Here is a 24,273-nt window from a genome sequence, read left to right as displayed (position 1 = left end):
AATAATACATTTCACTGATCAGATTTTTGTTTCTGTGATATTATAAATGAAACTAAAGTGCTGACAATGAACAGAGGATTAAAAAATAGCTTGCAAGTATAATATATCCTTGACCTCTTCGTTCCCTTTCTTGCTGGAGTGGAGATGAAGATATTTGAAACATAAATAGTTAGTGTTAAAAAAAAAAAATCTTGAGGAGTCTCAGTTCTCCCTCAAAGGAGGGTGAGTGGGCAGAGGAATAAAAAAGATAGTATTTTGGGAAGGATTCCTTTAAAGATCTATCCAGATGCATTTAAAACTTAATCCTGCAAATGTTTGTGAATGAGAGAACGTCACAAACTTTTCCTGCGTTTTTTCTGACAATGAAGCTTCATACATGTTTTAGAGAGAACAGCTCTAGCATTCTTCTCTAAAGAATACCTTTATGTTGTAGATGTATTGCTGTGTCCAGCCATGCAGTAGGTCTCTGAAAGGGGAGGCAAAGGAAGGGATTCTGATCCACCTTCTCTTGTTCCTCTTCTCTGTTAGTTCAGTAAAGGGGTCAGTGAGATTGCACAGGAGAGGATTTCTGCGCTTAGGGTACGTGATTGTGAAGCTTGGGTCGTTTGTGTTCCTCTGCATGGAGGTGACTTGTGAAATCACTTTTAGAAAAACAAATGTGTTGTGATCCCTTCCTTTGTAAGGACCCAGGCACATAAGACAATTGGTCAGTTAGAGTGGGTGGATCAAAATTGAGAGCGTGCTTAAGATCTTGCATAATTTAGTTTTTCCTCCTGATTACCGGGTGGAGGGCTCAGTACAGTTTTAATAAGATTAAGATGTGCTGAACTTTAAAAAGATGTGCAATGGAGGGGAGTAGTTTTATTTTTGTTGGAGGTTTTTGTGCTTGTTTTTAGATGCTAGTATTGGACATGGATGGAGGGTGGAACAGTTTCAGTTGCTCTGTTTTTTTTGAAGTAAACATTTTAAATACAATGTCTCTATAGCCACAATATTTTTTCTGATGGTAGAGAAGCATTCATTTCTATGGCAGAAAAATGAAATACTATTATGGTCTGACCACAATCAATATACTTAAGCAGATTTTCTGGTGCTGTATATTCTACTGAACACTGTCCAGCTGGACTACTCTTTTGGTATTGAGAGGTCCTGGATGCAAATGCCAGTAAAGGTGCTCAGCTTTCAGGATGGGGTCCTTACATATGTTGATGGACACTTCAGATTCTTCTGAGTATTTTCACTGAGAGGAAAAAAGCTTTGACAAGTAGCCCCAGCTTCAAGTTGATCCTACCAGTGTTGTACAGAGTACTCATGGTGGGTATTTACGGATCCCTTTCTAAAATTATCATGAACCGGAGTTAAAGTGGTGCTCTGATGATTTTTCAAGTTCCTGGGGTTGTTTTTAGCACACTCACTTTCCTGTCAAAGCTGAATTTACAAACTTGTTTTGATTTCTCCTAGATAACTTCCTGACTTAAAAGAGGCTTCAGGAGCTCTAAATCAGACTGTGTATTTGTAAGACTGAAACTCTGTACAGGCTTTTTCGTCTCTTGCTATGGGTGTGGAAATTTTCAACATTTTTCTTAGAGATGTGTAGCATGAAACAAGAAGCCTCAGAGCATAGTCAGCCTTATGAGCTAGCACTTGTGATTGTCCTTTCACAGACCCTTGGAGTGCTTTGGACAGAAAACTGATGGGTTTGGGGATGACTCAGATGTGTGATAGTTGATTTAATTTAAAAAGGGAATGGAAAAAGCCAATCTCTTCTGTTTTTTTCCTCTCCTTTGTAATAAAACTGTATGACGTGAACTCCTAGACAATTCCCATATGCTATCCAGTTACTTCTAATCTCTGGTAGAAAAGAGGAGAAACAGTGTCAAACCCGATATCTGTGGGCATGTGATAAATCTTCTCTGCCTCTGTTTTCAAGGGTAGAAACGGATTGGGAAAATGTTCCCTTTCATGTTTCTTCATGATACATATCTATCACTCTGCAGTGTTTCTTCCTTCTCATTTTATAAAATCGGCTTTCCTTCCCTTGTCTTTGTTTTTCCTCAGGAATGCAGTTTGAAGTACAGAGTTTTGATACGAGTTGCCTTTTACTGCTGCGTATTTCTATGCATTGACATACAAGTTTAATGTATGTCAACATAATCCAACCTTTGTCATGCAAATTTTTAAAAAAGCAAACACTTGAATGACAGAAGTCGATCTGGAGCGAATCAAAGGGTGCATGTTCTTCAGCAACAAAACAAGGTTATCGGCTATAAGCAGGCAGAAATTGGGGTGGCAAAGCTTTCCAAGGGTAGCTGCTGATCCTGTCTCTCCTTTTCCATCATCCAGGCTTCTGTGTGATTCTTTGAAGCTGTTCTTGCTGATAAGAGGGGGTGAAAAAGAAGGGCTGTTACGGGTGTTGTTAGGATCAGTCTCTAGCTATGGAGTTGTAGGAGAGGGGGGGAAAGAGGCAACGAGGGAGTCCTCCTGGCTTATTGCAGCTCTCACTTTCAGCCGAGGATGTGCTCTGTGCCACTTACTGAACTCAAAGCTGCAAACCAAAAAGGCTCTTGCTTTGACTAGCTATTTTGCAAAAAAAGTTTGTATAAACATACTACATAAAATCACATGCACGCACAAATATTGGCTACTGTTATGTAGGGAAAGCAGCCAAGGTATAGACACAAAATGTATGAACTAAGCTTTCCTAGCAAGTTATGAACAGACTGGATGATATGATGGAGTAAGACTGGCTTATAGGGACATTGCCCAGCCAGAATTCCTTCTAGTCATAGCATGGAAATCTCATGTTAGTGAAGCTGAATTTGAAATGTTTAGTATTTCAGACTGACAGATAATTCTCTCTGACTAATGTGCTCATGCTGTTTCTTCTGGGTTTTGTATTTTTCTGTCTTTGTGCAACTAAGCAGTCACTCCATTTTTTACCTACTAGTTCCTTTTTTTTAAATTATTATTTATTAGGTAATGTGGCTTTTGGTTATAGGTGTTGACAATTCCAAATCCATCATTCCAGCCTTCTTTTTACAGTGCTGAACCTTTTGAAGGGACTTGACCAGATACCATATACACATTTAAATATTGTTCCATATCACAATTATTTGGAATTTTTTTTAAACTAGGCTCAATTGAGATGTTGTAGTAATAGCCTTGCAATACTGTATAGAATTGTTTTGACATAAATTGCTTATCAGCTGTGTCCCATGATAAAACTTGAGTTTAGATTTTGAGCTATACAATAATGCTGGTACAGTAGTCTGTTGTAGGAAGCATCATACTTAAAACGCTTTACCTTGACAAGGATTTAGGTTACTTCATGCTTTTAGATATGTTGTAGAATACCTGACTTGTTTCTTCTGATGAAAGATCAAGGAGAAAACCATCGTACTTGGAACTCGAATATCTTTAACACACAAAATAGTTTAGTCGTCTTGCAGTTGGTGGAATTTTAGTCTAAAATATATTGAAAGATGGCATTTGTGTTATATATGAAGTTAAATAATCCTTGACCTAGTGTGAGTATTTGTTTCTCTGTGGCTCTTTTTTTTTAAACATTTGAGGATCCACATCTTTCATCCTCAGGGCAAGGCAAGTAGGTGCCAGGGGTGTGTGTGGGGGGGTGTCTCAACTTTTTCTTGTAAGAGGCGCAGGTTTCTATCCTTCTGTCATAGTACTAAGACATACAGATGAACTTCTGTCAGGGGCTGTCATTGTTCCTTCTCATCTGAGTGTGTATTCAAGGAGTTATTTTGAGCTTACATTGCTGTGTTTCATGTTGTGCATCTAACACTGATAAAACCTGAAAGCTGCTCTTAACTTCAGTGGAGTCATCAGTGCAGTTTTGATTTTGAATTCCATCAAGACTGCGGCTTTGCCTAAAACAGTTGGTTGGCTCAGAGCTTTTGCCAATACAGCAATTGCTTTTTAGACAGGATAAGTATCCTTTGGGATGCCAGGGACTTTACTGTGTTTGTAGCTTTATTGTGCATTGGGAGTGTGACAAGTAGAGTTCAATTTTGCGTGACTTCACAAAAATAAATATGCATTTCCAACATTCTGTTCAGCTGTGCTTTATGGGGGCTGAAGTGGGGAGAAGGGAGAAAGATCGGTTGAGCAGTCATTGGGTTCCATCCTACAGAATCTGTACATGCTCTTGTACAAGACATGGTACTACTGGCAAGTTTGTAAGGCTTAGCTTTTTGGGTACATCTATTCAATTTTCACATCTTCAATATCAGTGCATACAGCTGTAAAACTATTTAGAAACTTGAGTTTCCTGAGACCATCTTAATAAAGGATAATTTGAAATGTGTTGCTATTCTTTTTAAGAAATGTATGTAAGGGATGTGATCAGATACTAGCACGAATTTTCTCAATATAAGACTAATTATGTTTTAAATTTACTTTGAGCAAAAATATATGGTAGAAGATGTCACTGAAGAACTTTTCGGTAGCTTTAAATGAATCCTAAGTTCAAGATGAGAGAGTTGTTTTAGATGGTACTTCTTGGAAGTCTCTAGATCAATATTGCAGGTTTTTACAACTTTGTTAAAGCACAGGAAGAAGATGGCATCTTCTCTTGATGGTTCCTTCTCATGATATTCTCAGTTATTTTTGCCTTGCAGGGATGGCATATGATGCTTTTCCTAAAGGAGTTGGTATTGAATTTTGCTACAGGTGACTCTCCCCTTTATGAGCTTTCTTCAAAAGTAAGTGGTTGGGCATAATACAGTGAGGTGCAGGCTGAATTCTATCTCCAGTGCAAGCAGAAGTCGGGACATCAAGGGTGCCTTGAGAGCCTCATTGTTTTGCTGAAATAAACAAACCTGCCTGCATGTAGCTTGCTTCAATTTCCTGCAGGCAAGTGAGGCAGATGAGAATGTGTAGGGCTGAGAGTTTGTGTTGGATGTGAAGGACTTGTGTTTCAGCTGCAGGAGTATTCTGTAGGCATAGAGGAGATGAAGAGTTTAAGAACAGGTGGGTTTTTAATTTGTCTTGGAGGGAGCTGTGTTTCTGGGGGTTTGCTTATACATGCTGTACTCAATTGTAAAACCTGTCAGAATACATTGGCGCAGCTAGATCTGGCATTCACTTGTTACAGTCAGAACAATTGGATTCCAAGGCTTTGGGTTTGCTGCCTCTGCACAGTAATCCAGATGAACTTCCACCGTGCTTGCTTGCTTTTAATTGCAAGTAGTGCCCTGTTCACCACTACATATCCTACTTTAGCCTGTTGTCTTTATTAAGTCATTCTAGTGTAGAAGTCGTGCTGGTTAACAATGACTCTTAAATGAATTCTGATGAATCACTGTTAGGTTTTTCTTCAGAAGCTTTTGGTTTATGCAGGCTGATATTTAGCTTTTGACAGAAAAGCTATTGCAGCCATTTTCCACTGATAAATATGTGACACTTGATAGAAAAGCCTTTTAAAAAAAAAGGAATTTTTGTTTTCTTACGGTATCTTTTTAAGTGTTGATACCATGGTTTTAGGGTTCCTGTGTGGAGGTGGCAAGTCTTGTGAGAACAAAGTACAGGGAGTGATCAGGTGAACAAACATTGAACTCTGTCTCAGTGGGGAAAGAGAGGGATGTTTTCTGCATTATGAAATTCATACAAATCTTTCCTCCAGTGAGGATTTAAGTGGAAGGCTGGATTATCACTATAAAACTAGTAACTATGTTTTATTGCATCACATCATATAGCGATAATGACTGTCTTTAAGGATGATCTTTCTGTAAAGTAGGAATATGTTTAACAAAGACTAGAGGCTTGTCTGTCTTGTACTCTGCCAGTTTTGTCTCATAGTGAATGTTTCTTTAAAGGAAAAGATGAGTTAACACAGTTCAGTAAAATCCAACATTTGTGGTTTGCTTTTGTTTCTCAGGTGAAAAGGTAACAGCCGTCAAATAGTAGAGCTTGAACTGCTGATTCCTAAAAGAAACTTAACTATTTCAGAGGTTCCCCCAGACTAATAGAGAGTGCAGTGAAATGAGGAGTATAATGATTAAAGTCTATGCTAATAGTTACATGCCCATAAGAACAGCATAATAGTGACTGAGTCCCTCTTCCACAGAGCAGTACAAAATCAGTCGACGGCTTTATGTTAAATTCTACAGGAATTTTTAAGATTCTAGGGAGATTGGAGTGCAAAAATTCAACTGCTGGTTTTGGAATGGCTTGCCAGGTGAAATTTTGCTAGGTATATACTTGGTCTGTTACCTTTGCAAAAGCACCCTCAGTTGGTTGCTGGTAGAGACTACTAGGTGAATCCTTGGTCTTAGTTAAATATAAAACCTGCTAGTTCTATGCCTTTGTTCGTAAATTATGACAGTGTGCATCTTCACAAGGGAAAATACTTCTAGTAAGCATGTAACTAAGTGGGATTTCTTCATAAGTTTATAATAAAAATGAGAGCAGTACGGTAGTTTCAGAGTTTTTATTTGTGCTTTTCTGCTTCCTTTACTGCCCCCCTTTTTTAAAATCCAACTTGCTGCTTTATTTTTATACATCTCCTTGCACTGGGCCTTGCCTGAAGTCATCACTGCTGTCCTTAGTTTGACAAGAATGCAAGGGGAAGCAGCCTTAAATGACTGAGAAGGTTCAAAAACATTGCAGGCAGTAGCTTCATCTGTATTTAATGAAAGGATTTTGGCAAAAGTAGAAATCTGTAGAATGATCTGTCGGTAAGGGTTCAGCAGCTATTGTGGCACAGTTTCTCAAAGGGTGGGCAGGGACAAGGGCGTTCAGAGTTTTGAGCTTATTGAGGCCTCTTTGCACTTATATTTAGGCAAGACCAATGCTGAGCCTCAATTTTTGCAGGTTTTCAGGCAAGAGGCGGGTGTAAGGTGTTCTTGATTTCAGTTCAGAGGGATGGTGGGGATGGTCCTCCACGTGTGAACTGGGAGGCTGCCACCCACCCCACTGATTGCACCTGGTCAGCTGGGAAATAGTCCAGCTTCCCCTGGTGGATTCAGACCAAAGTCTTAAAGACTGACCGGTGGTTTTCGCGTTTTCTTTTTCTCCAGTGGATACAAGACTTGATGTTCACAGAACGTTAATGTGTGAAATATCTTATTTCTGAAATGGCTTGTTGAAAGCTGTGTATGGGTTTAATTACATATCCTCTCCAGCAGCAGCCACTGTGTTACAGCTCTGGCCTCTGCGTGCCATTCCTCTTCTCTCCATGCTGAACTGCTCACCGTGTTCTGTCCCTAAGGCTTCCCAGTCAAAAAGAGACACAAGAAATTAAAGCAGCCTGTTTTGTCTGAAAGGGCCTGGAGTCAGCTTACGAGGAGCAGCTGATGCGGTAGGGTTGATGCAATGCAGGCCTGGGGCCAGGGGCCCAGCAGCGTGCAGATGAAAGAGGATGACCTCTGTAGCTGGCCCAGCTGTAGCAGGAAAAGGACATCCCTAAATTAGGCACTGGGAGTCGTTCAGTCACTTCAGAAAAGCTTCAAACCTAGACATTATTCCTACTGAATAACTTAAGCCTCTCTTATCACTGGTGAATACCCAAGACGCCACAGGGTGAGCAGTCTCTCCAGCTGGGCTGCTCTGGCTGTGCCATGCAGGTCTTGGAGAATTTTTAGTTTTCATTCCATCAGATCAATATTAGTAGTAAAAATAAGACCCACTGCACAGAAGTGAACACATTTCTTATGTCAACACTTTTTCCCCGCTCTTACTTTGGTAATGTCTTAAATTGTTCTTTAGAGGTAAACTTTATTAGCTGTACTTTTCAAACAGGGGGGGATAATAAGTACTTGCAACTTAATCAGCCATATAGCTGCAGAGAGGGTTGTTTTGTGTTTTCCCCCCCCCCCCCCCCCCCCCGAGTACTTTTATGTCCCATAATGAGCTGGTATTTTATAACTTCTGATGCTAATGTATTCCATATGCCTTCCATCACTGGGATAAAGAGCTTTACTCCAGAATCCAAAGCAAGTGGCTGTGGGTATTTATTTAATAGGGTTTGAAGTCTTTGCACTGGGTGGGATGTCAGTATGTTGCGTACCTGGAGCTTCCTTGGACTGCTCATGGTGAGGTCTTAGTTCTTTAACATCATGGAAAGATTGCTGGTGTCCCATCCATGTTTCCTGCAAAGCAGGGGTAGGGTTGGTGTTTCCAATGACAGTCCCACTGTTTCAATTAAATTCCTTGCTTTTCTCTGTGCTTGTTCTAAATACCACTAGTTTCCCTCCAGGACTTGGGTCAAGCTAAAGCTGAGAGGAATTCAACCATGAATGTCAAGATAGCCAAGTGAGTGGTCTGCTCATAATTCCTTGAGGCATCTCCTCTAATGCCTTGTGCAGAACAAAAGTCCTGTTGTGGGGGTGCTTAGGAGTTGCTGTAGTGTTGGAGTCCTGACAGGAATGAAAAATAACCTTTTCATGGTTTCTTGCTAAAATACTCAAACTGCTCTGGTTGGGCTTAGCATTTGAAAAACATTTTCTGGTATGCGACTCTTCTAGATGTTCTGGCATATTTGCCTCTGCTCTGATCAAGGCAACAATAATTATAAGTTTTTGGCAGGATTTGGATTTGTGTTTCAAGTCACAAAGGATCATCATTACCATTTTATCTGCATGACTGTTGGCTTCAGTATAATATCACAGGTCCCTGGGAAAACTCATCTGCTCCCTTCGGGTATAGTTAAAACTGAAGAAAAATGTGAATGTGAATCTCACAGAGTCTTCTGAATCTTGAATGGGAGGTCAGTGAGACAGATTGAGGAACGTAATTTCAGAACTGCTGATGCTTTCATTGAAAATGGTGCTTCCACTGACACTGGTAGGTTAGCTCAAAACCAGCTGATTTTTGGTGGTGATGTTATGGTTATGTCATAATTTGTGGTCTTTGATCCTTGGCCTAAAGGCATTCTGGTGAAGTCCAAATTGCCCCATTCCTCCTGTAAACTTGAAAAAAAAAGGTCATTTGCCTTCTCATTTGATTATTTTCCAGGCCGTAGAAAAGACAGGTACACTTATGAGCCCTTTCCTTCTCCCCTGCTCCCCAGCATGTCAGGGGTGAGCACTCTTGCAGAAGCTGTGCAGTGGGAGACCCTGCCACCCGCTGCTTTCCTCCCTGAGGTGAGGAGTAGCCAGTGTTAGGACTGCTTCACACTGTTTCCAAGTCCCATCCCACTTCTGTTGTGTCAGAGCTCACCATCATTTAAAAATTTCCTGCTTTTATGCTCTCCTGGCATCAAATATCTGCTCTCAGCTGCAGTCTGTCTAAGATTATCTTCCAGTAGGCAAGGCTGCTGCTTGTCGTACAGCTTTTGCTCATGGTTACCTGCAAAACTTCTGTGGATTTAGGAATCTGGTTTCACAACTAGCTGGTATGGCCTTGAATAACCTCTATGTAAAATCAAAATAAGCCAGTGGTTTTTGACCTCTCCCCACCCCCACTTGCATGATAATAGTACACTGTGATACTGTCAAATCTCAATGATTACAGCCCTTTAGCAGGAAGAAAACTGAATATGTGAGCAGATTGCGTCTCAGGCAACAACATTTGATCCAATATTAAACATGTTTTTTTCGAGTTGTAGAATCATAGAATTATGGAAGAGCCCAGGTTGGAAGGGACCTTGTAAGATCATCTGGTCCAACCAGATGGTTGGCTATGTAGTGAAGTAGACAAGAATAAGAAGATGGAAACCATTTGCTTTAATGAAATAGGCCCAGTATTTTATTTCTGTGTGTTCTCATCAGGAACCTTCTACTTTGCACATAGCAAGGGGTAGTACTTGCTTGGAAAATACACCTTAAATCCTTAGAGTTTGAAAGGGCTGTTTAATTTTTTTTTTTTAATATGTGTAGGAATAACTGAAGATTCTTACCATGCTAATTTTCCCATCAGATCTGAATTTTGAGAGAAAGTACCGTTCATACCTAGTGTGAATACTTCTAGTGATAGCTTTGTTCTGTTTTTTTCTAATAAACATTTACTGATAATACTAATTGTTACTGTGACTTGCAACTTACAACCTCTCTGAATGTATATGAAATTTGAAGAACTGCCTTTTAGAGACTTCTAAGTAGTTTTACAGGTCCAGCTGTGCCTAATTTCATGTAGGTAATCCAAGAGAGTCTGATCCAAGAAAGCAGTTTTCTCAGGCTTCTCAGTTTTTTGTTCTGTTGTAACTTTTCTGAAGACTAATTTTTCAGCACCCTTTGTGCTCTGTGGGCACCCAGCATGGTAGTTGTTTTACCACTAGACTAGGCAGAGTAATATTACTTCTCTGTTGCTCCTGAATGCTGTAGTGTTTCCTGCCCAACCCTCTTGGCTGCAGCACTGTAGCGGGAGCTCATCCTCTCTGTTATTCACCATAATCCCAAAGAACTTCTGAGGTTTGGTGTTTTCCAGGACACAGGTCTGCCCATATTAAGTGAGAATTATGTCCGTTGTTCTTTGATGGGTAAAGTTGCATTTGGGTGTATTAAAATGCTAAATGAGATTGGCTTCCCAAGGGATTGAGGTTGTACTTTGCAATCCTAAGGGGCTCAGTCAGCAATTGGTTGTGCTTTTCCAGTGGAGTTAGAGAGCATACAGCCAGAAACAGGCCCTGGAAGGTAACAGTAAAACATCATTTTTGAGGTGAAGCTGCCAATCTCCCTGACAACTATTCCTTATACAACCATACTATTAATATTTACCAGTCACTTTTTACTCCGTTACAGAGATTTTATTGTTTCTCTGTGTGATTAATTCATTAATCAATGCTTTGCAGCATGGAGTCCATTGCTCTGCATAAGCTAGGTAAATTATCAGTTACATCAGCAACCATATTTTTCATATTCCAAATGTAAAGTTTGATTCGGCTTTCGTGTTTAATTAAGGCTTAGTTGCTCTATTTCACTCACTTGTATTCCCTATCAGTCTTTCTGTAGCTTTGTGTAGCATGGATGTCCCCTGTTTCCCTGTATTCTGTTGGGAAAAGTGTTTATCCACAGCTTCTGTTGTTGGATTTGAATTTCCTTGGCAGTGAAATTATTGCTTTCTTGGGGCACCTATTTTTGTACTAGATGCTGATACCCTGTGGGCATTAAAGTTTCAGTCTTTTAGCTTCAAGCAACAGTGATGTTCCTGCAGATCCAAACTGGCAGACATCGGTAGCCTAAATGCTAGTGTTTATTAGAGCAGAGCAAGGCTTGAGGGTAACTGCCAAGTCTTGGCTCATTAAACCAGCAGGAAGATTCAAGAAGTCTGCTTGTAAAGATAAGGGCAAGAATTGGCGCAGGGTAGGCGGGGGTGAGAGAACGGCAGTGGGTAGGCCATGTGGTAGGTGTATTCTATCTTCCCATAGATCATTTGAAGGCAAGAGTAGACTCATTGAGACAAATGAGCTGTCATACTAGCAGGAGTAATAGCAAGTTGGAGTAACAGTGTGCAGCAATTGTCACTGCTGCAGTTTAATTGGCACTGGTCTGAAATATTTGGGTTAGAAGACAGAATCAACTCTGCTTTTCTGGAGTCCTAACTAGTTATTAGTGCCTTGATTTTTAAGACTTTTGGTAAAGATTAGTGTAGGAAAATGAGTGATTTATCTTTTATCATGATGGGGAAGCTACTTGGAATTAACGTAGCCTTTGGTTCATTTATCCAAGGGAGCTCCCTTCCAAAGTTTCACCAGCCCTGGTGTTCCTACAGAAATTCGAAGTGGTTTAACTTGAACATCTTGTCTCTGTTTGCAGAAGACTTAGTATATTTGGATGACTCAGATCTGGGCTGGACTGTTTACGATTTGATAGGGTAACCTGATGTGGATAAATACTTCAGATTAGAATGAGTAAACTGTGCTTCTTCCCATTTATATCCTAAAAGAACGTGGTCCTGTAAGAGCAGAGATGAGATATGCTTGTCTTTGTGTTGCCATTGTTAATGATGGTTTCTATAGAGTAGAACCTTACTAATAGTTTAGATTAGTAGAATCTGAGCCATTTAAAGTAATTTAACAGATTTGACCTAATTGATAGTCTTGCTAATAATCTGAATTATTATAAATAGCAAACTCATTGTAATACAGACAGATCTTCACTTTTCCAAAGCTCTACTTGGGCTGAAGCAGAGACTTTGAGAGCTTTTATCTAGTTTGCATCTGTTTACATTGTGGCTGAGTGTGCTACCTCTGCTTTAAGCTTGGATTTAGCAGGGTGGGCTGGAACAAGTAGGCACTGTATTCTTTGGGAAGCTATGAAGCTGTTCAAACCGTGACCTTAAGGATGATGAGAAGTGTGGAAATGTGAAGGTGTGGGTCAGCATGCAATACATCAACCCCTTGTACAATTACCTAACAGTCAAAGTGAACTCAACAGTAACCAATTAGTGCTGAGGACGAACATTTGATTTCTGGGTCCCATAGAGAAGACTGGTACCAATAATTGGCACTTCTGTGACAGTTGCAGATTATTTAATGTGGTCTGCTCTCCATTATACCAACCTGTCATATACTTCTACCTATGAAAGAAGCCTGTACTGAAGCTGATACTAGATTACCTGCTTGTATGTCTTTGAAGTTGTCTTTCATTTGTTGCACTGCAGCTCTGTAGCTTGAAAACTTGCTGATAAAGTCTCAGGATGATTTGAGTGAGAGGCAAAGATTCTCTGTGATTAAGTGGATGCTTTTGTTTCTATTTCAGGAAAGCCCCACAGCATTGGCAGCTCGGAAAGGATTCAGCTCTCAGGAATGTACAATGTTCGAAAAGGGAAAATACATTTGCCAGTCAACAGATGGACAAGACGCCAAGCTATCCTTTGTGGAACATGCCTAATTGTCTCATCAGTAAAAGAAAGCCAGACTGGAAAGATGCATGTCCTCCCTTTAATTGGTGGAAAAGTAAGATATTTTATTTTATGTATTTGCTTGCTTAAGCCCTATCTCTTTATGCGGAGAATACTGTATTAAATTATGTTGATTCTGATCCCCAAAAAGTTTGTTTCTGTGAATGGGATTATCAAAGTATATAAATGACTTGTGATTATATTCAGAGTCATATTTAACAGTTTACAATGTTTGGCTTAAAAATTTTATACATGCAGTAGGACACAGCCAAAGGATACACAATACAGCTGCATATATGACCTGTACCATGTCTCCTCGTCGAGGTTTTATCCATGCTGGGTTACTCATAAGACCTGAAAATTAACCAATAAGTGCATGATCTTACTTTGAACATTGAGTTTTTTTCTGAGTGCTCTGCATTGTATGAGTAGTGATCTGTTGCAAGGTAACAGGAACAAACATTTTTACTTGCAAAAAGCTGAACCTGGACTTTTTTCTGATTGATTACATCTGAAACTCAGGAGATCCAGTCTGAACACAAGGAAAATGTTTTTTTCACTGTGAGGGTGACGCAGCACTGGTAAAGGTTGCCCAAAGAGACCCTGGAGTCTCCCTCCTTAGAGATATTTAAAAACCATATGGACACAGTCCTGGTCAACTGCCTGTAGGTGGCCCTGCTTGAGCAGGGGGATTGGACCAGACAACCTGCAGAAGTCCCTCCCCACCTCAACGATGCTGTGATTCTGTGAAACTTTAGTGAAGATGGTAAGATTACAACATTACTATTTCAACCGAAATAATATTTCAGAACACTATTATTGACTTGATTAGCCAAGGTAGTGGAAAGAGAATTATCAGCTGGAGGGTGAATTTATACCTGAAGTAATGGTTCTATAATTTGCATACCAACAAGTTGGATTCTTAAGAGTCATTGGGAGAGAAACAAGCCTCACCATCTTATATACAGAGGCTGGAGTTAATTCATTAATATTCTATACTAGCAATGTGAAAAGTAGTGCTGCCTTCTAGGAGCTGTTTTCCCTAACTCCTTTCGTGATTCTTCAACTCTTCCGTCGAGGTACTGAAGTAGAGACATTGTCCTCTTTAAGCAACAGTGGGTCAACTCAGAGTGAATTGTATTCCTGGCTGTAGCACACTGGAGAGGTCAGGATTCAGGTCTTCATTGGCCTTCTCTTTGAGATGAAAAAGATATATTTATTTATTTATTTTTTAAAATAAATTGTGCACCTTGTTTTTACTTGTTTAAAATGGAATTTCTAAGTTGTTTTTGCACAGAAGTGCCTCGTGTAATGTAAAACATGCTGACTGTGTTAAGCAGAAAGTTGACAACAAATTTTAAAAGAAAAGGAGAACCAAACTGAGAAAAATGTACTGAGGGCTTCTGCTGACAAAGCTTGGGAGGAGGATGCTTGGCACAGAACTAAGTGTTTTTTAAATTATCGCTCAAAAAATACTCTTCTTCAACCCCATAAATACTCTGCACTTCCTGGTTTGAAAAGGCTTTCCAGAATGTGGTGCTGAGACATTGAGACCATAAGTTGTGTGGGACTTCTCGTGTATGGTATCAGAATGATGTATTCTGGATGTTTTTTAGCAAGTTGAGAAATGCCAAAGAACTTAATTGGGCTGTAAGAGAAGCATTTTGCTAAGCATGTTTTTAATAACCAGGAGGATAAATTGTACTTCACTAGGTTGTATAAAGACAGCCTTCAGTGTGTTTCACTGGGATATTTTTTATGGTGCTTAGTCTCTCTTAAAATGTTGATGTTCTTGGTGTTTTTGTTTCCTTCAGCCTTCTGTTCTCATTCCTTGCTTGTGTAGATTTCATGAATATTTGACAGCCAGGATCCAGCTTGAATGTTTTGAGAGAGTTAGCCCAGCTCTGCTTGATGAGCTCCTCTTGGGCACACTTTAACTTTGCCCTGGGGAGTTCTGCAAGGAGTCTTTTGATTCTTGTTCACTAACAGTTTTGTGTGTCTACTGTAGGTGGAAGAAGTGAAAAAGCACCAGCACTGTTTAGCATTTAGCTCCTCTGGACCTCAAAGCCAGACCTACTACATTTGTTTTGATAACTTCACTGAATATTTGCGATGGCTTCGACAAGCATCAAAGGTGAGATTAGTGGTAATTCCTGCCTGAATGGGACATTTGCAGTGTTTCCTCCAGTTCTGTCTTGTTCACACAGTGATATAGTCCCTCTTGTGGGTTCATTGTCATGAACTGCTGTTGCTGCTGTTAGTGTTGCACAAAAAATAAAACCTTAATTTGAGAGCTCTTGGTAACAGGCAAGAGGGAGGTGAATTTTTCTGCATTTATACTGAGGCTTCTTTTTTACCATGGTTGTGTAAGCAAAGTGCTGTGCTGGTTTTTGTCCTTTTTCTCATCTTGATCCAGCTGGACGTCTGGAGCGAGATCATTAGAACAAAAAGGATGACAAATATAACTGTCAGAATTTCAGTTTAAAAAGCTTTGTTTCAATGTTAATAAAACTTAAAATAGTGTCGGAGTTTTAAAATTCGTTCCTTACACAGAACCTAAAGATTAAATTGCTAGAATTAAGGGGTTTTTTTCCTGCTTGGAAATGTTGCCGAATCTCTCTTAGTTTTATAACTACTTAATGTGGGTTTTTTTTTTAAGAAGCAATTAATTTATGTCAGTTAAAAAAAAAATTGCTAACTAAAGCCTTGATAAACCAAATTTTACACTGTCCTTAGAGCACAATTTATTTTGGGAATTGAGGTCCTGCATTATTTCATTTGACTCTTCAGTTCTGCTTTGCATTGTTGAAAGGTTGTTTTTGCAACTACCTGTTTCATCTGTTAATCCCTGCCACTTTTTTAATAAATCCTCTCTAAAGTAATTTATGTATTTTGAAGCATTGTATTTTCATATTTTTAACTCACAGGTTCTGTTGCTGTGCCATCACTGTTCTCTCTGGGCCTAAATTGTCCATTAGCTTTATGCTTGATAGGGCTGTCTGTTCACGCTCTTTACTGTGTTAAAGCAACTTGGTTTTATGTAGCACTACTTGGAGATATTTATGGCACTCTAGATCTGTTCTGTCTTTTTAGATTGCAATAATGTATTATCTACCCTATTGCCAGTGATACAGCCTGGATTGTGGGCTTTTTTAAGAAGTTTCATTTTTATGTCAGACTTTCTTCGAGCAGTAACTATTGTACTTCCCATCACCATGCACCGTTTAAAATGTCCTTCAGTTTTTCTCTAGTAAGCTTTGAAATTCTTTTTAAAGACACTGTTCTGGCATCCCTGCTCAGGTCTGTTAAGCCTCAAGGTAAAAATTCCCAAGGCATGTTTTATGCGATGGTGAGGCATGGTCTGTCAGGTTTTTGAGTACTTGCTGCTTTGTGGCTCTCTCTGGGAGAGTAGTGCCCTTTCATCTCCAGAGGCTTTGACATCAGATAAATGAAAGGCAAATCTAATGAGTGAGAAAAACAGTGGAAAACAATGAACTTCAGAAGTAGAGATAAATGACCAGAAAGCCCCTCTGAATTACTGGCAGCATAAGCTTGTTTTGTGCCATGCTGTGCTTCTCTCTTTTTCTCTGGTTCACCCAAATGACTAACAGCATCGGGCCGGTAGCCAGCATGAGAACATATCCCCATGCACTCATGATAACCTCCCATTTTTCTTATGTAAGAGTAGAAGGAAAATACATAGTTTCAAGTGTCTTTTCAGACTGTCAGAACTGAAGAATCTCCCTCTGCTATTCTTTTTGTTGGTAAAACACGCTTTGAGGAAAAAACGATGCTTCGTTTTCCCCAACTCCCCACCCCCAGCCTCAAAAACTGAGTCTTGATATTCCTGGATTCAAGGATTTTGAAACAGTACTTTGCCACTTCAAGCTAATTTTTTAATGTTTGGGTTTTCTATCCTTAGACTGAAAAACAGAGACAAGCATGATTGTATGCAAGGCAGTTGTGTGGGAAGCACTGTGCACTAACACTGTTTGTGAAGAACAGAAACAGAGAAACTGGTAATGCTGCAAAAGTAACTCAGGTTTCCTCCAGCTGATGCTGTTCCAGTTCAAGTGCTTAATTGTAAGGTGCATCATCCCTGATTTACATGTACAAATAAATGAGAAAAAGTTTCATCTTTAGCTCTGTAGTTCAGGCAAGCTAGCATTCTCATGCAGGAAAAATATGAGGTACTCTGCCTCAGGTGTTTGGAAGCTACTCAAGTTCACAGAAGTTGAAATATTCTTGCTAATCCAGAAAATACTGTGTAAAGCACTGTATGTATAAAGGCAAGCAAATTTAGAAAGGGAGATGTTATGGCTCTCTAACTCTGAGCTTCTGGTTACTTCTTACGGGCTATGTGATATGATGCTTACAGATTCTTCTTTAACTGTGGTGTTCTATATAGTACTTGCACTTCTGTGAATTATGATTAATATTTAAGACTGTATTTTAGGTATAGATGTCATTTAATAGCACTTGTTTTGAAACTGACATTTGTGTTAAGTTCAGTGATAGTTTTTTGGCAGTCCTTCATGCTCCTAATGTGTACTGCTGAAAACTGAGGCTTCTGATACTTACAAGTGTAATAAAAGCTGTAATTACAAATTTTAATGCAGGGGGAGATCCCTGGTAAAATACTTAATTTTTTTATTTTTTAAATCAAAATTACTCAATTCAGTTTTTAACTACGAAAAAAATTTTCCTGTCTGTCTTCTGTATACTTCAAAAGAGCTAGAAGATGATGTGATTTTAACTTTTAAATAACAAGCTTAATCTTGAAAGGAGACTTTAGAAAGAATGCTTGCTCTGCAGTCTTTCTCCCCACAGAATATTGGCAGTGTTGACTTTCTAATGGTGTTCCAGAATGAGACAAATCCTAACATACCACTCCTGCAATAAATATATGTACGCTAGAGAAGATTTGAATTCATGTTTGCAGAGGCTTGGGCTCAATTTGATAAAAAATGAGCACCGCTCCTGTATAATGAGATTCATTCTAACAGTGAAATCTATCTTAGCCGAGACAGCTCTTGTGCTCTGCCCCAGTAAATTTTTGGAAGGGATTTCTGAATAGGTGTTAGGACTGGTTTTGCCTTATATGTGTGTCCTGAAGTGAACAGAGCTCCTGTTTCCAGGACAAACTGGAATTATTGCATGATTACTGACCTAAATATCGAACTTGGTGACATACTTACTCCAAATAGGTCACTTTTTAGATATGCTGATTTAGCCTCAAACAGAATATTTTTAAAAGCTGGAAATGTGACTTGTTCGTTAATATTGATAGCTCTATACCACAGTGCATTTCTTCCCTTTTACTTTCCAAATACCAGAGTCCTAATTAAGGAGGCTCAGGAGGAAAACAACAGCAACAAATTTGGTCCTTTGTGATCTAATGTGTTCGTTCTGTTGCCAAATGTTGAAAAATAAGCTTATGCAACTGGGAGGGAGAGTGAACTGGGAAGAAAGGGACATTTTCATGGCTTTAAAGAATTTGTCTGCATGAAGTTGGCACGATGGTTCTGGAACCCGCACAATTACTTGCATAGCAATTCTGATCTGCCACTGTTTACTACTTGAATGTCACATGCAGAAGGACAGGCGAAGAATGTGCATTTAACAGTGAAGAGGACATGATGAAGACTTCTCTTGTTTGACACTTCCGAAACCTAAAAAGCTACACTCTTAATGTAGCAGGAGGGAGAGAGGTTTTATGTATAAGGTGTTACTGAGTGGTGGAACTTTCTATCGTGAGGTGCGGTGGCGAGCTCATGCTGTTTGGCATTTCTAACAGCTAAACTTAGTTTAACGTTTTTCAACACATTAAATTGTTGTGTAAGTGTTGACTGCTACACAACTCATGACATGGATGGTTTGGCTGGAGTAAAAAGGGTTATCAATCCTCTGTGTTCCAAGGCATACAATGAAAATGGGATGTCAGCGTTTGACTCAGTATTGCAGAGCTTAAGCAGGGATGTATTACAGAATTTTATCTTCTTGGAAATAGCGTGCATCACTGGGCATGCTGAGATGGGTTATCTGACCCCGCAGGACGTCTCCCCCCTTGGGTTTAGAAGAGCAGGAAGTGTGTCGACAGCTTCATGCAACAATTATTTCCTGCTTTAGTGCTCAGTTCAACTGGTCAGATAGAGGAAGAGAGGTGGTGAGAGACAAGGGCTATAAATAATGCGTGACTGCCTCCCATAAGCTGCCTGTGCATGGCTACACTATGCATGTAGATAGGCAGAGATGTACAGACACACGTATGTGTGCGCACCATCGACCACTTCCCAGGCTGAGTTGCACAGCTGTGGTCGTAGTGACAGTGGATTTCATGGGGAATAAGCTGTTGTGTTAGGTGCCAGCGTGGATTTGTACCTATACACAAAAGAACCCTCCTGTTTAAAATACGAGGAATATCCAAAAAGAGATCCTTGATTTTAAAAACTATGAAACTTAAGAGTTTTCTCCTGTGTGACTTTGTATTTTCCCTTCCCGGTTTCGGTCACGTTTGTCTTGAAGTCTGCAGTGGAAATGCATGTGTTGTTCCAGGTGACCCTAGCCTGCTGTGTAAAAGGAGACGCTAAATTATGATGTCTAAAAATAGCAAGAATAGTCAATTCAAGGGAGAAGGACATGCTGCCATATTGGTTTTACTCCTTTCATGTCAGTTCAGGATGCTTTCTTCATACGTTTATTTGCACTGTGAAACTAGCAAAACCCAACAAAATACTTTAATTTAGTTTATACCATACAGGTAGTCTCCATATTTCCTCCACTTGTGTAGACACCTAACTGAAACAGCAGAGCAAAATGAACTTTCCAGCTTTTTTTTTTTCTTTCTCTAAAGTTACTTAGTTCTGAACGGCTGCCTCAGCCTTCTAACTATTTTTTTCGGTACAAGTTTGACACTTTTGTTTGGAGACTATATTGTAAAGTGAGTCTGAACCATGTGAAGAGGATAAAGCTGATCTATGACTGTAGTAATATGATTTTTTATTTCTGCTGACGAAAAAAGGTCTGAGTTCTGCCTGCACACAAGCTTGGTGTTACAGACCATATTTATATATAAAAAATTCTATAGAATTTAAAAATGAGTTCTTGAAGTTAGCTGCAGTTCTGCAAATATATTTCCAAAATAGAAGACCAAGGTGATCAGCTTGTGCAGGTGTTTTATGGGAATGATGCTGAGGAAATGCAGTGAGCAGCAGTTGAGCGTTACTGCTAGAGATGTACCAGCTTTTCAGCTGTGCTTCATCCACCTTTGAGCTAGTAAAAGATAATCAACTGCAGGACTGCTCTTTCCTTTAGCACAGAAGATTCTGCTCATTAATTAAAGTGATGGGTAATAAGCCATATCCACTTGCGCATATAGCTTCATCTTTATTTCAGATACTGTCAGATGCTAATGTCTGCCTTTCTCATATCAGGCATGATCAACCAGGAGAAAAACTGAAGTGCAGATTCCAACTTAGTGTAGAACATAGACTTTGCAGAGCTTTTTAGTACAAAATACAACCTTAAGCCTGCAAAGGCTTGACACCACTAATCTCACGGTTAAATTAACACTACATTGTATGTGCCTTGGTTTGCCCACTAGCCAGCTGACCTGTTTCATATATGTTTCTAGATGGATAATGAGCTGTAACATCTTTACAGAGTACATCATTACAGGGATTTTTATTACCAAATATCAGTTGTCTCTGGAGGTATTAAGGACAGGCTTTTTTTTAATGCTTCCTGGTCAGAACCAACTTGGAATACCTTTTTCCAAAGCCAGGACCACAGATCAGTGCCAGTGGCAAGTGTATGGAAGAATCATATGCAAGAATAAACTAGCTTAAGTTATTTGGGATTTTACTTGTTATAACGCTGCCAATTTATACTTTAGAGTCACTGGATGCAGTATTTCCTCTCCAGGTGTCTGTTTAGCCTCCTAAGCATTGGATATCCTTCTTCTGGAGGAAAACAGTAGAGAACTTTATCTTGGTTTCCATGAGATCTGAATTTCTAGATGTATTTTTGCATTTACCTTTCACTATTGGTTATTACCTTTGGTAATTCTACAGTTAATTCTTGTTTGCAACAAGAACACTATTGGTGTTGCAGTTAGGAGTTTCTGACATTTTCTTATAAATTTGTCCGTGTCTTAGTCCATGAGTTTGAATGTACTGTTGTGATTCCGGGCTACCATGTTTATGTGTGTACTGGGGACAGGTGGGAGGTCAGGGACATGCTGGTCACCAAGAAGGTGACCATGCAGTAGTTGGTTTGGTTCTTATGCCGGTAGCACTTGGAGGTTTGAAATGAGTCTCTATATTAGTATGACCTAAAAATTAGTTTAGTATAATGCCAGCATCATTGGCATCTTTTGAAAGTAGCCTTTAAGTGAATCCAAGGCTCTGCAAAAAGCTTGTTTTCTTTGAGGATAACAGCTATCCAGGTTTCTTCACATTTGTGAGACTAAGAAGTACTACTAGCCTGTTTGCAACTGTTGATTCAGTCTCTAGTGAAGATCAAAGAACCCTGAAAGATTTTATCATTTTTCAGTGGGGCTTTTTTTGAGCTGATCCTTACTTACAGGAAACGTGACGGCTCTAAGTTTAGTAGAAGGAAACCATTTTTTCCTTTAATACCATAAAATGACAATATTGAGATAATGCTTTCTTTAAAAATAGATCCCTAAAAATAAACCCACAGCTTCCTTTTGGCGGTGATTGCAAGTATCCGAACATAAACAAATCTCTAGTTTCCGTGCGGAACTTGACTTCCTTTTTTGTCTGTGCGCGAAGTCTTCAATGTTTGGGACCTTTGCTCTGCAGTCATATCTGGTCATTCTTGCTGTGGGTGGCTTCTTGGCATCTCAAGTCTGAAAGCAGACAATTGCGCAAGGCAAAGTTGAAGCCAGTTTTGTTTCTCTTTTGATGGTAACACTTGAAAGTGTTCCTCCTCCTCTTTCCCCACAAAACCTATTCTTTTGTGCCTTTTGTTGTTAGAGGTTAGTTGATGTTTTGGAAATGAGCTTCTGAGGGTGTTTCAGTGTGGTCTCTCTCCTAATGGTTTGGGAGGGAAGCTTGGTGTTTTGGCTCAGCTGGTTAGTTTTCCATGTCAGAATTGTTCAGCTGATTCCAAAGCAGTGTAATTGGTGACTTCAAGTTTTTCTCTTAAGTTCTGTTCTAGAGAAACTACAGCTCTGCTATTTTTTTTTTCTTTCATTTTGCTTGCTGCAATTCAGAGTCTGTGCTCTTTGTTTTGGACTTGCTGCCTTCAGTTGATAATAGTTATTGAAATATTGCAGCCAGAAGTGAGAATGAAAAACTAGGGATTGCCCACACATCTGGAATAGCTTTCAGGTAACATCTTTTGAAGCCTCTAAATCAGGTTCTGATATTATCGAAGCTGAATTTGTGCGGCTCTTGCATACATACAGGAAAGCATCGCCACGGCTTACCGCTAGAATCTCAGTGAGGTGTTGCAGGTGTTACCTTTTAAGGTGTGTTCAGTCCAGGAGGATTCCAAAGTGTTTTCAGTAATCTCTGGGGGTAGAGGGGTGGGGGTGAGCGGGGGAATGCAACTGCTCTTAATGAAGCTCAGGGGAGCTAAGTGTCTGTGGTGAGCAGATCCCACGAGACTGGAGGGCGTCGCAGGGCCTGACATATTGCACAGTACTTTGGTGCCTTTAAGGTGGTAACAGAGTCGGTCTTGAAACTGAATGGCTGTAACACTGAGAGCCATTCCAAGTAAAGTCTAGCATGGAGGAAAAAAGGAGGGGCATTATTAGAAAAACTAATATTAGGGACACTTGGTCTCCTTAGGCTTCTTTTGTAGACAGTAGTAAAGAAGGAAGGTGTCCAGGGAGAAGAAGGGATGAGTGCTGGAGACTGGTTTTAGGCCTCAGGCCAGTAGAGCTATATTCATGACCGTTTGCATTATAAAACACTTGGGTCAGAAGGCCTTTCTGAGTTACTGTGAAATAATGGCATGAAGAGAGTTCATCTCACTGTAGAATTAATCCATATGATGTAGCTGTATAAGATAGCCTAGGTCAGAAACTGAGGACCTAGCATAAGCCTTATTTACAACAAACAAAATCCCACAACCCTCTCCATGGGAGATGCAGACAAGTGAACACTGAAGAAGTGAAGATTGGAAGTCTCACTGGCTGGCGTCTGAATTCTATAGTAAATGCTGAAAGTAAGCCTTAGCAGGAGGGCTGCTCATTGCAAAGTCTGCTTATTGGCAGTACAGCAGCTTGTCTTCATAAAAAATTAATTCTAGCCTGAGTTGTAAGAAGAAAAAGGGGTATTTCTTAATTTTTGTGAGACTGTCACCTGGTTTTCAATACTTACAGATTGCTTTTAGTCAGGCTGTTTTAAGGATGTTAATATTCCTTGCTCCACCAAATGGGAGATTCACATGTCTGAATTGTAAGTAGCTTAATGCTAGAGCTAATTACTGTCCCTTAACTCCATGTTGCATCTTAAGCCTTATCCTTGCAGGGTTCTTATCAGTGTGAACATCACAGCATGACTACCACCAAGGTAACAGTATTGATACCACTCTCTGTGTAGTACTGATACCAGTACCTGGTCTCTAAAAGAAGAATACTTTTTCTCCTGGAGTAACAAAAATTCTCACATTATGGTAATTACTTCAGATACTACCAAACATTTCTAAATGGCAGGTGATGAATGTCACTTTTTTTTTTTTTTGACAAATTCTCACTTTCAAGATCTAAATCTAGGATGCTGACTTTCATATTTGAAATTTCTTCTGGACTTCTATCATGAAAGGGTAAAGGAGCACTACTTCTGCTTCATTACCTCCACATTTCCCCCTCCCCACACACATTTGCTACTACTGTTTTCATTTAAGTTGTTACAGCTTTGCACAAGGGCCAAAAGTACAAGTGAGCTATTTCTGCATGCTATGTAAACCTTTGTTCAGAGCTAAGGAGAGCAGAGTCAGGGACAAGCTAAATAATCTTTGTGCCCCTGAGTGTCGATGGCATGAGGTGTTAGTACCAGAGGCTTTTGGCTGCATTGGCTGTAGAGGAGAGATGGGGCGAGCAGCATGTGCCCTGTGAGCGCTGCCGCCCCAGCGCACGCTCCTACACTTCGGGTTGGTAGCAGCTATGGCTCTTACCTATGGCATTGCCTGCTGGGTGTGTGAATCTGAGTGATGTGCTTTCAAGCCTCTGCCGAATTTTATTTTTTCTTTGCAAGACCCTTAGCTTGGGTTAGCGTGCATCTAATTTAACATTTGAAAGACGACCAAAAGGAGAGGCCAGAAAAGCCATTACTTTTCCAGGATTTGGACTGCACCCATTTTAAAAGCTGTCATCTAAAAAATGAAAATATATGGCTTTAAATAAAAAGAAAAACTTTTTCATTCTTTTTTTTTCCCCCACCTCTCTCATTAAGGTTTTTGGCATTAGCCTGTTTACCAGTCTGAACATTTCCTCAGCTCTTG

At 39.8% G+C, this 24,273-nt stretch overlaps 1 protein-coding gene across 3 annotated transcripts in view; it reads left to right on the top strand.

Moving 5' to 3' along the window:
* Positions 1 to 24,273, top strand: part of PHLPP1 (PH domain and leucine rich repeat protein phosphatase 1) — a 142,844-nt gene that overhangs the window by 62,658 nt on the left and 55,913 nt on the right. For all 3 annotated transcript variants that reach the window (XM_042806717.1, XM_032991914.2, XM_032991915.2), the window contains exons 2-3: positions 12,657 to 12,853; positions 14,807 to 14,932. In XM_042806717.1, the coding sequence (XP_042662651.1) occupies positions 12,657 to 12,853; positions 14,807 to 14,932 (323 nt within the window). The remainder of the gene's footprint in view (positions 1 to 12,656; positions 12,854 to 14,806; positions 14,933 to 24,273) is intronic.

This window comes from Tyto alba, unplaced genomic scaffold, assembly GCF_018691265.1.
Source record: "Tyto alba isolate M040663 unplaced genomic scaffold, T.alba_DEE_v4.0 Super-Scaffold_48, whole genome shotgun sequence".
Classification (NCBI taxonomy): domain Eukaryota; kingdom Metazoa; phylum Chordata; class Aves; order Strigiformes; family Tytonidae; genus Tyto; species Tyto alba.
The sequence above is the reverse complement of the archived record's forward strand: the minus strand, read 5'-3'. Positions and strand labels throughout refer to the sequence as shown.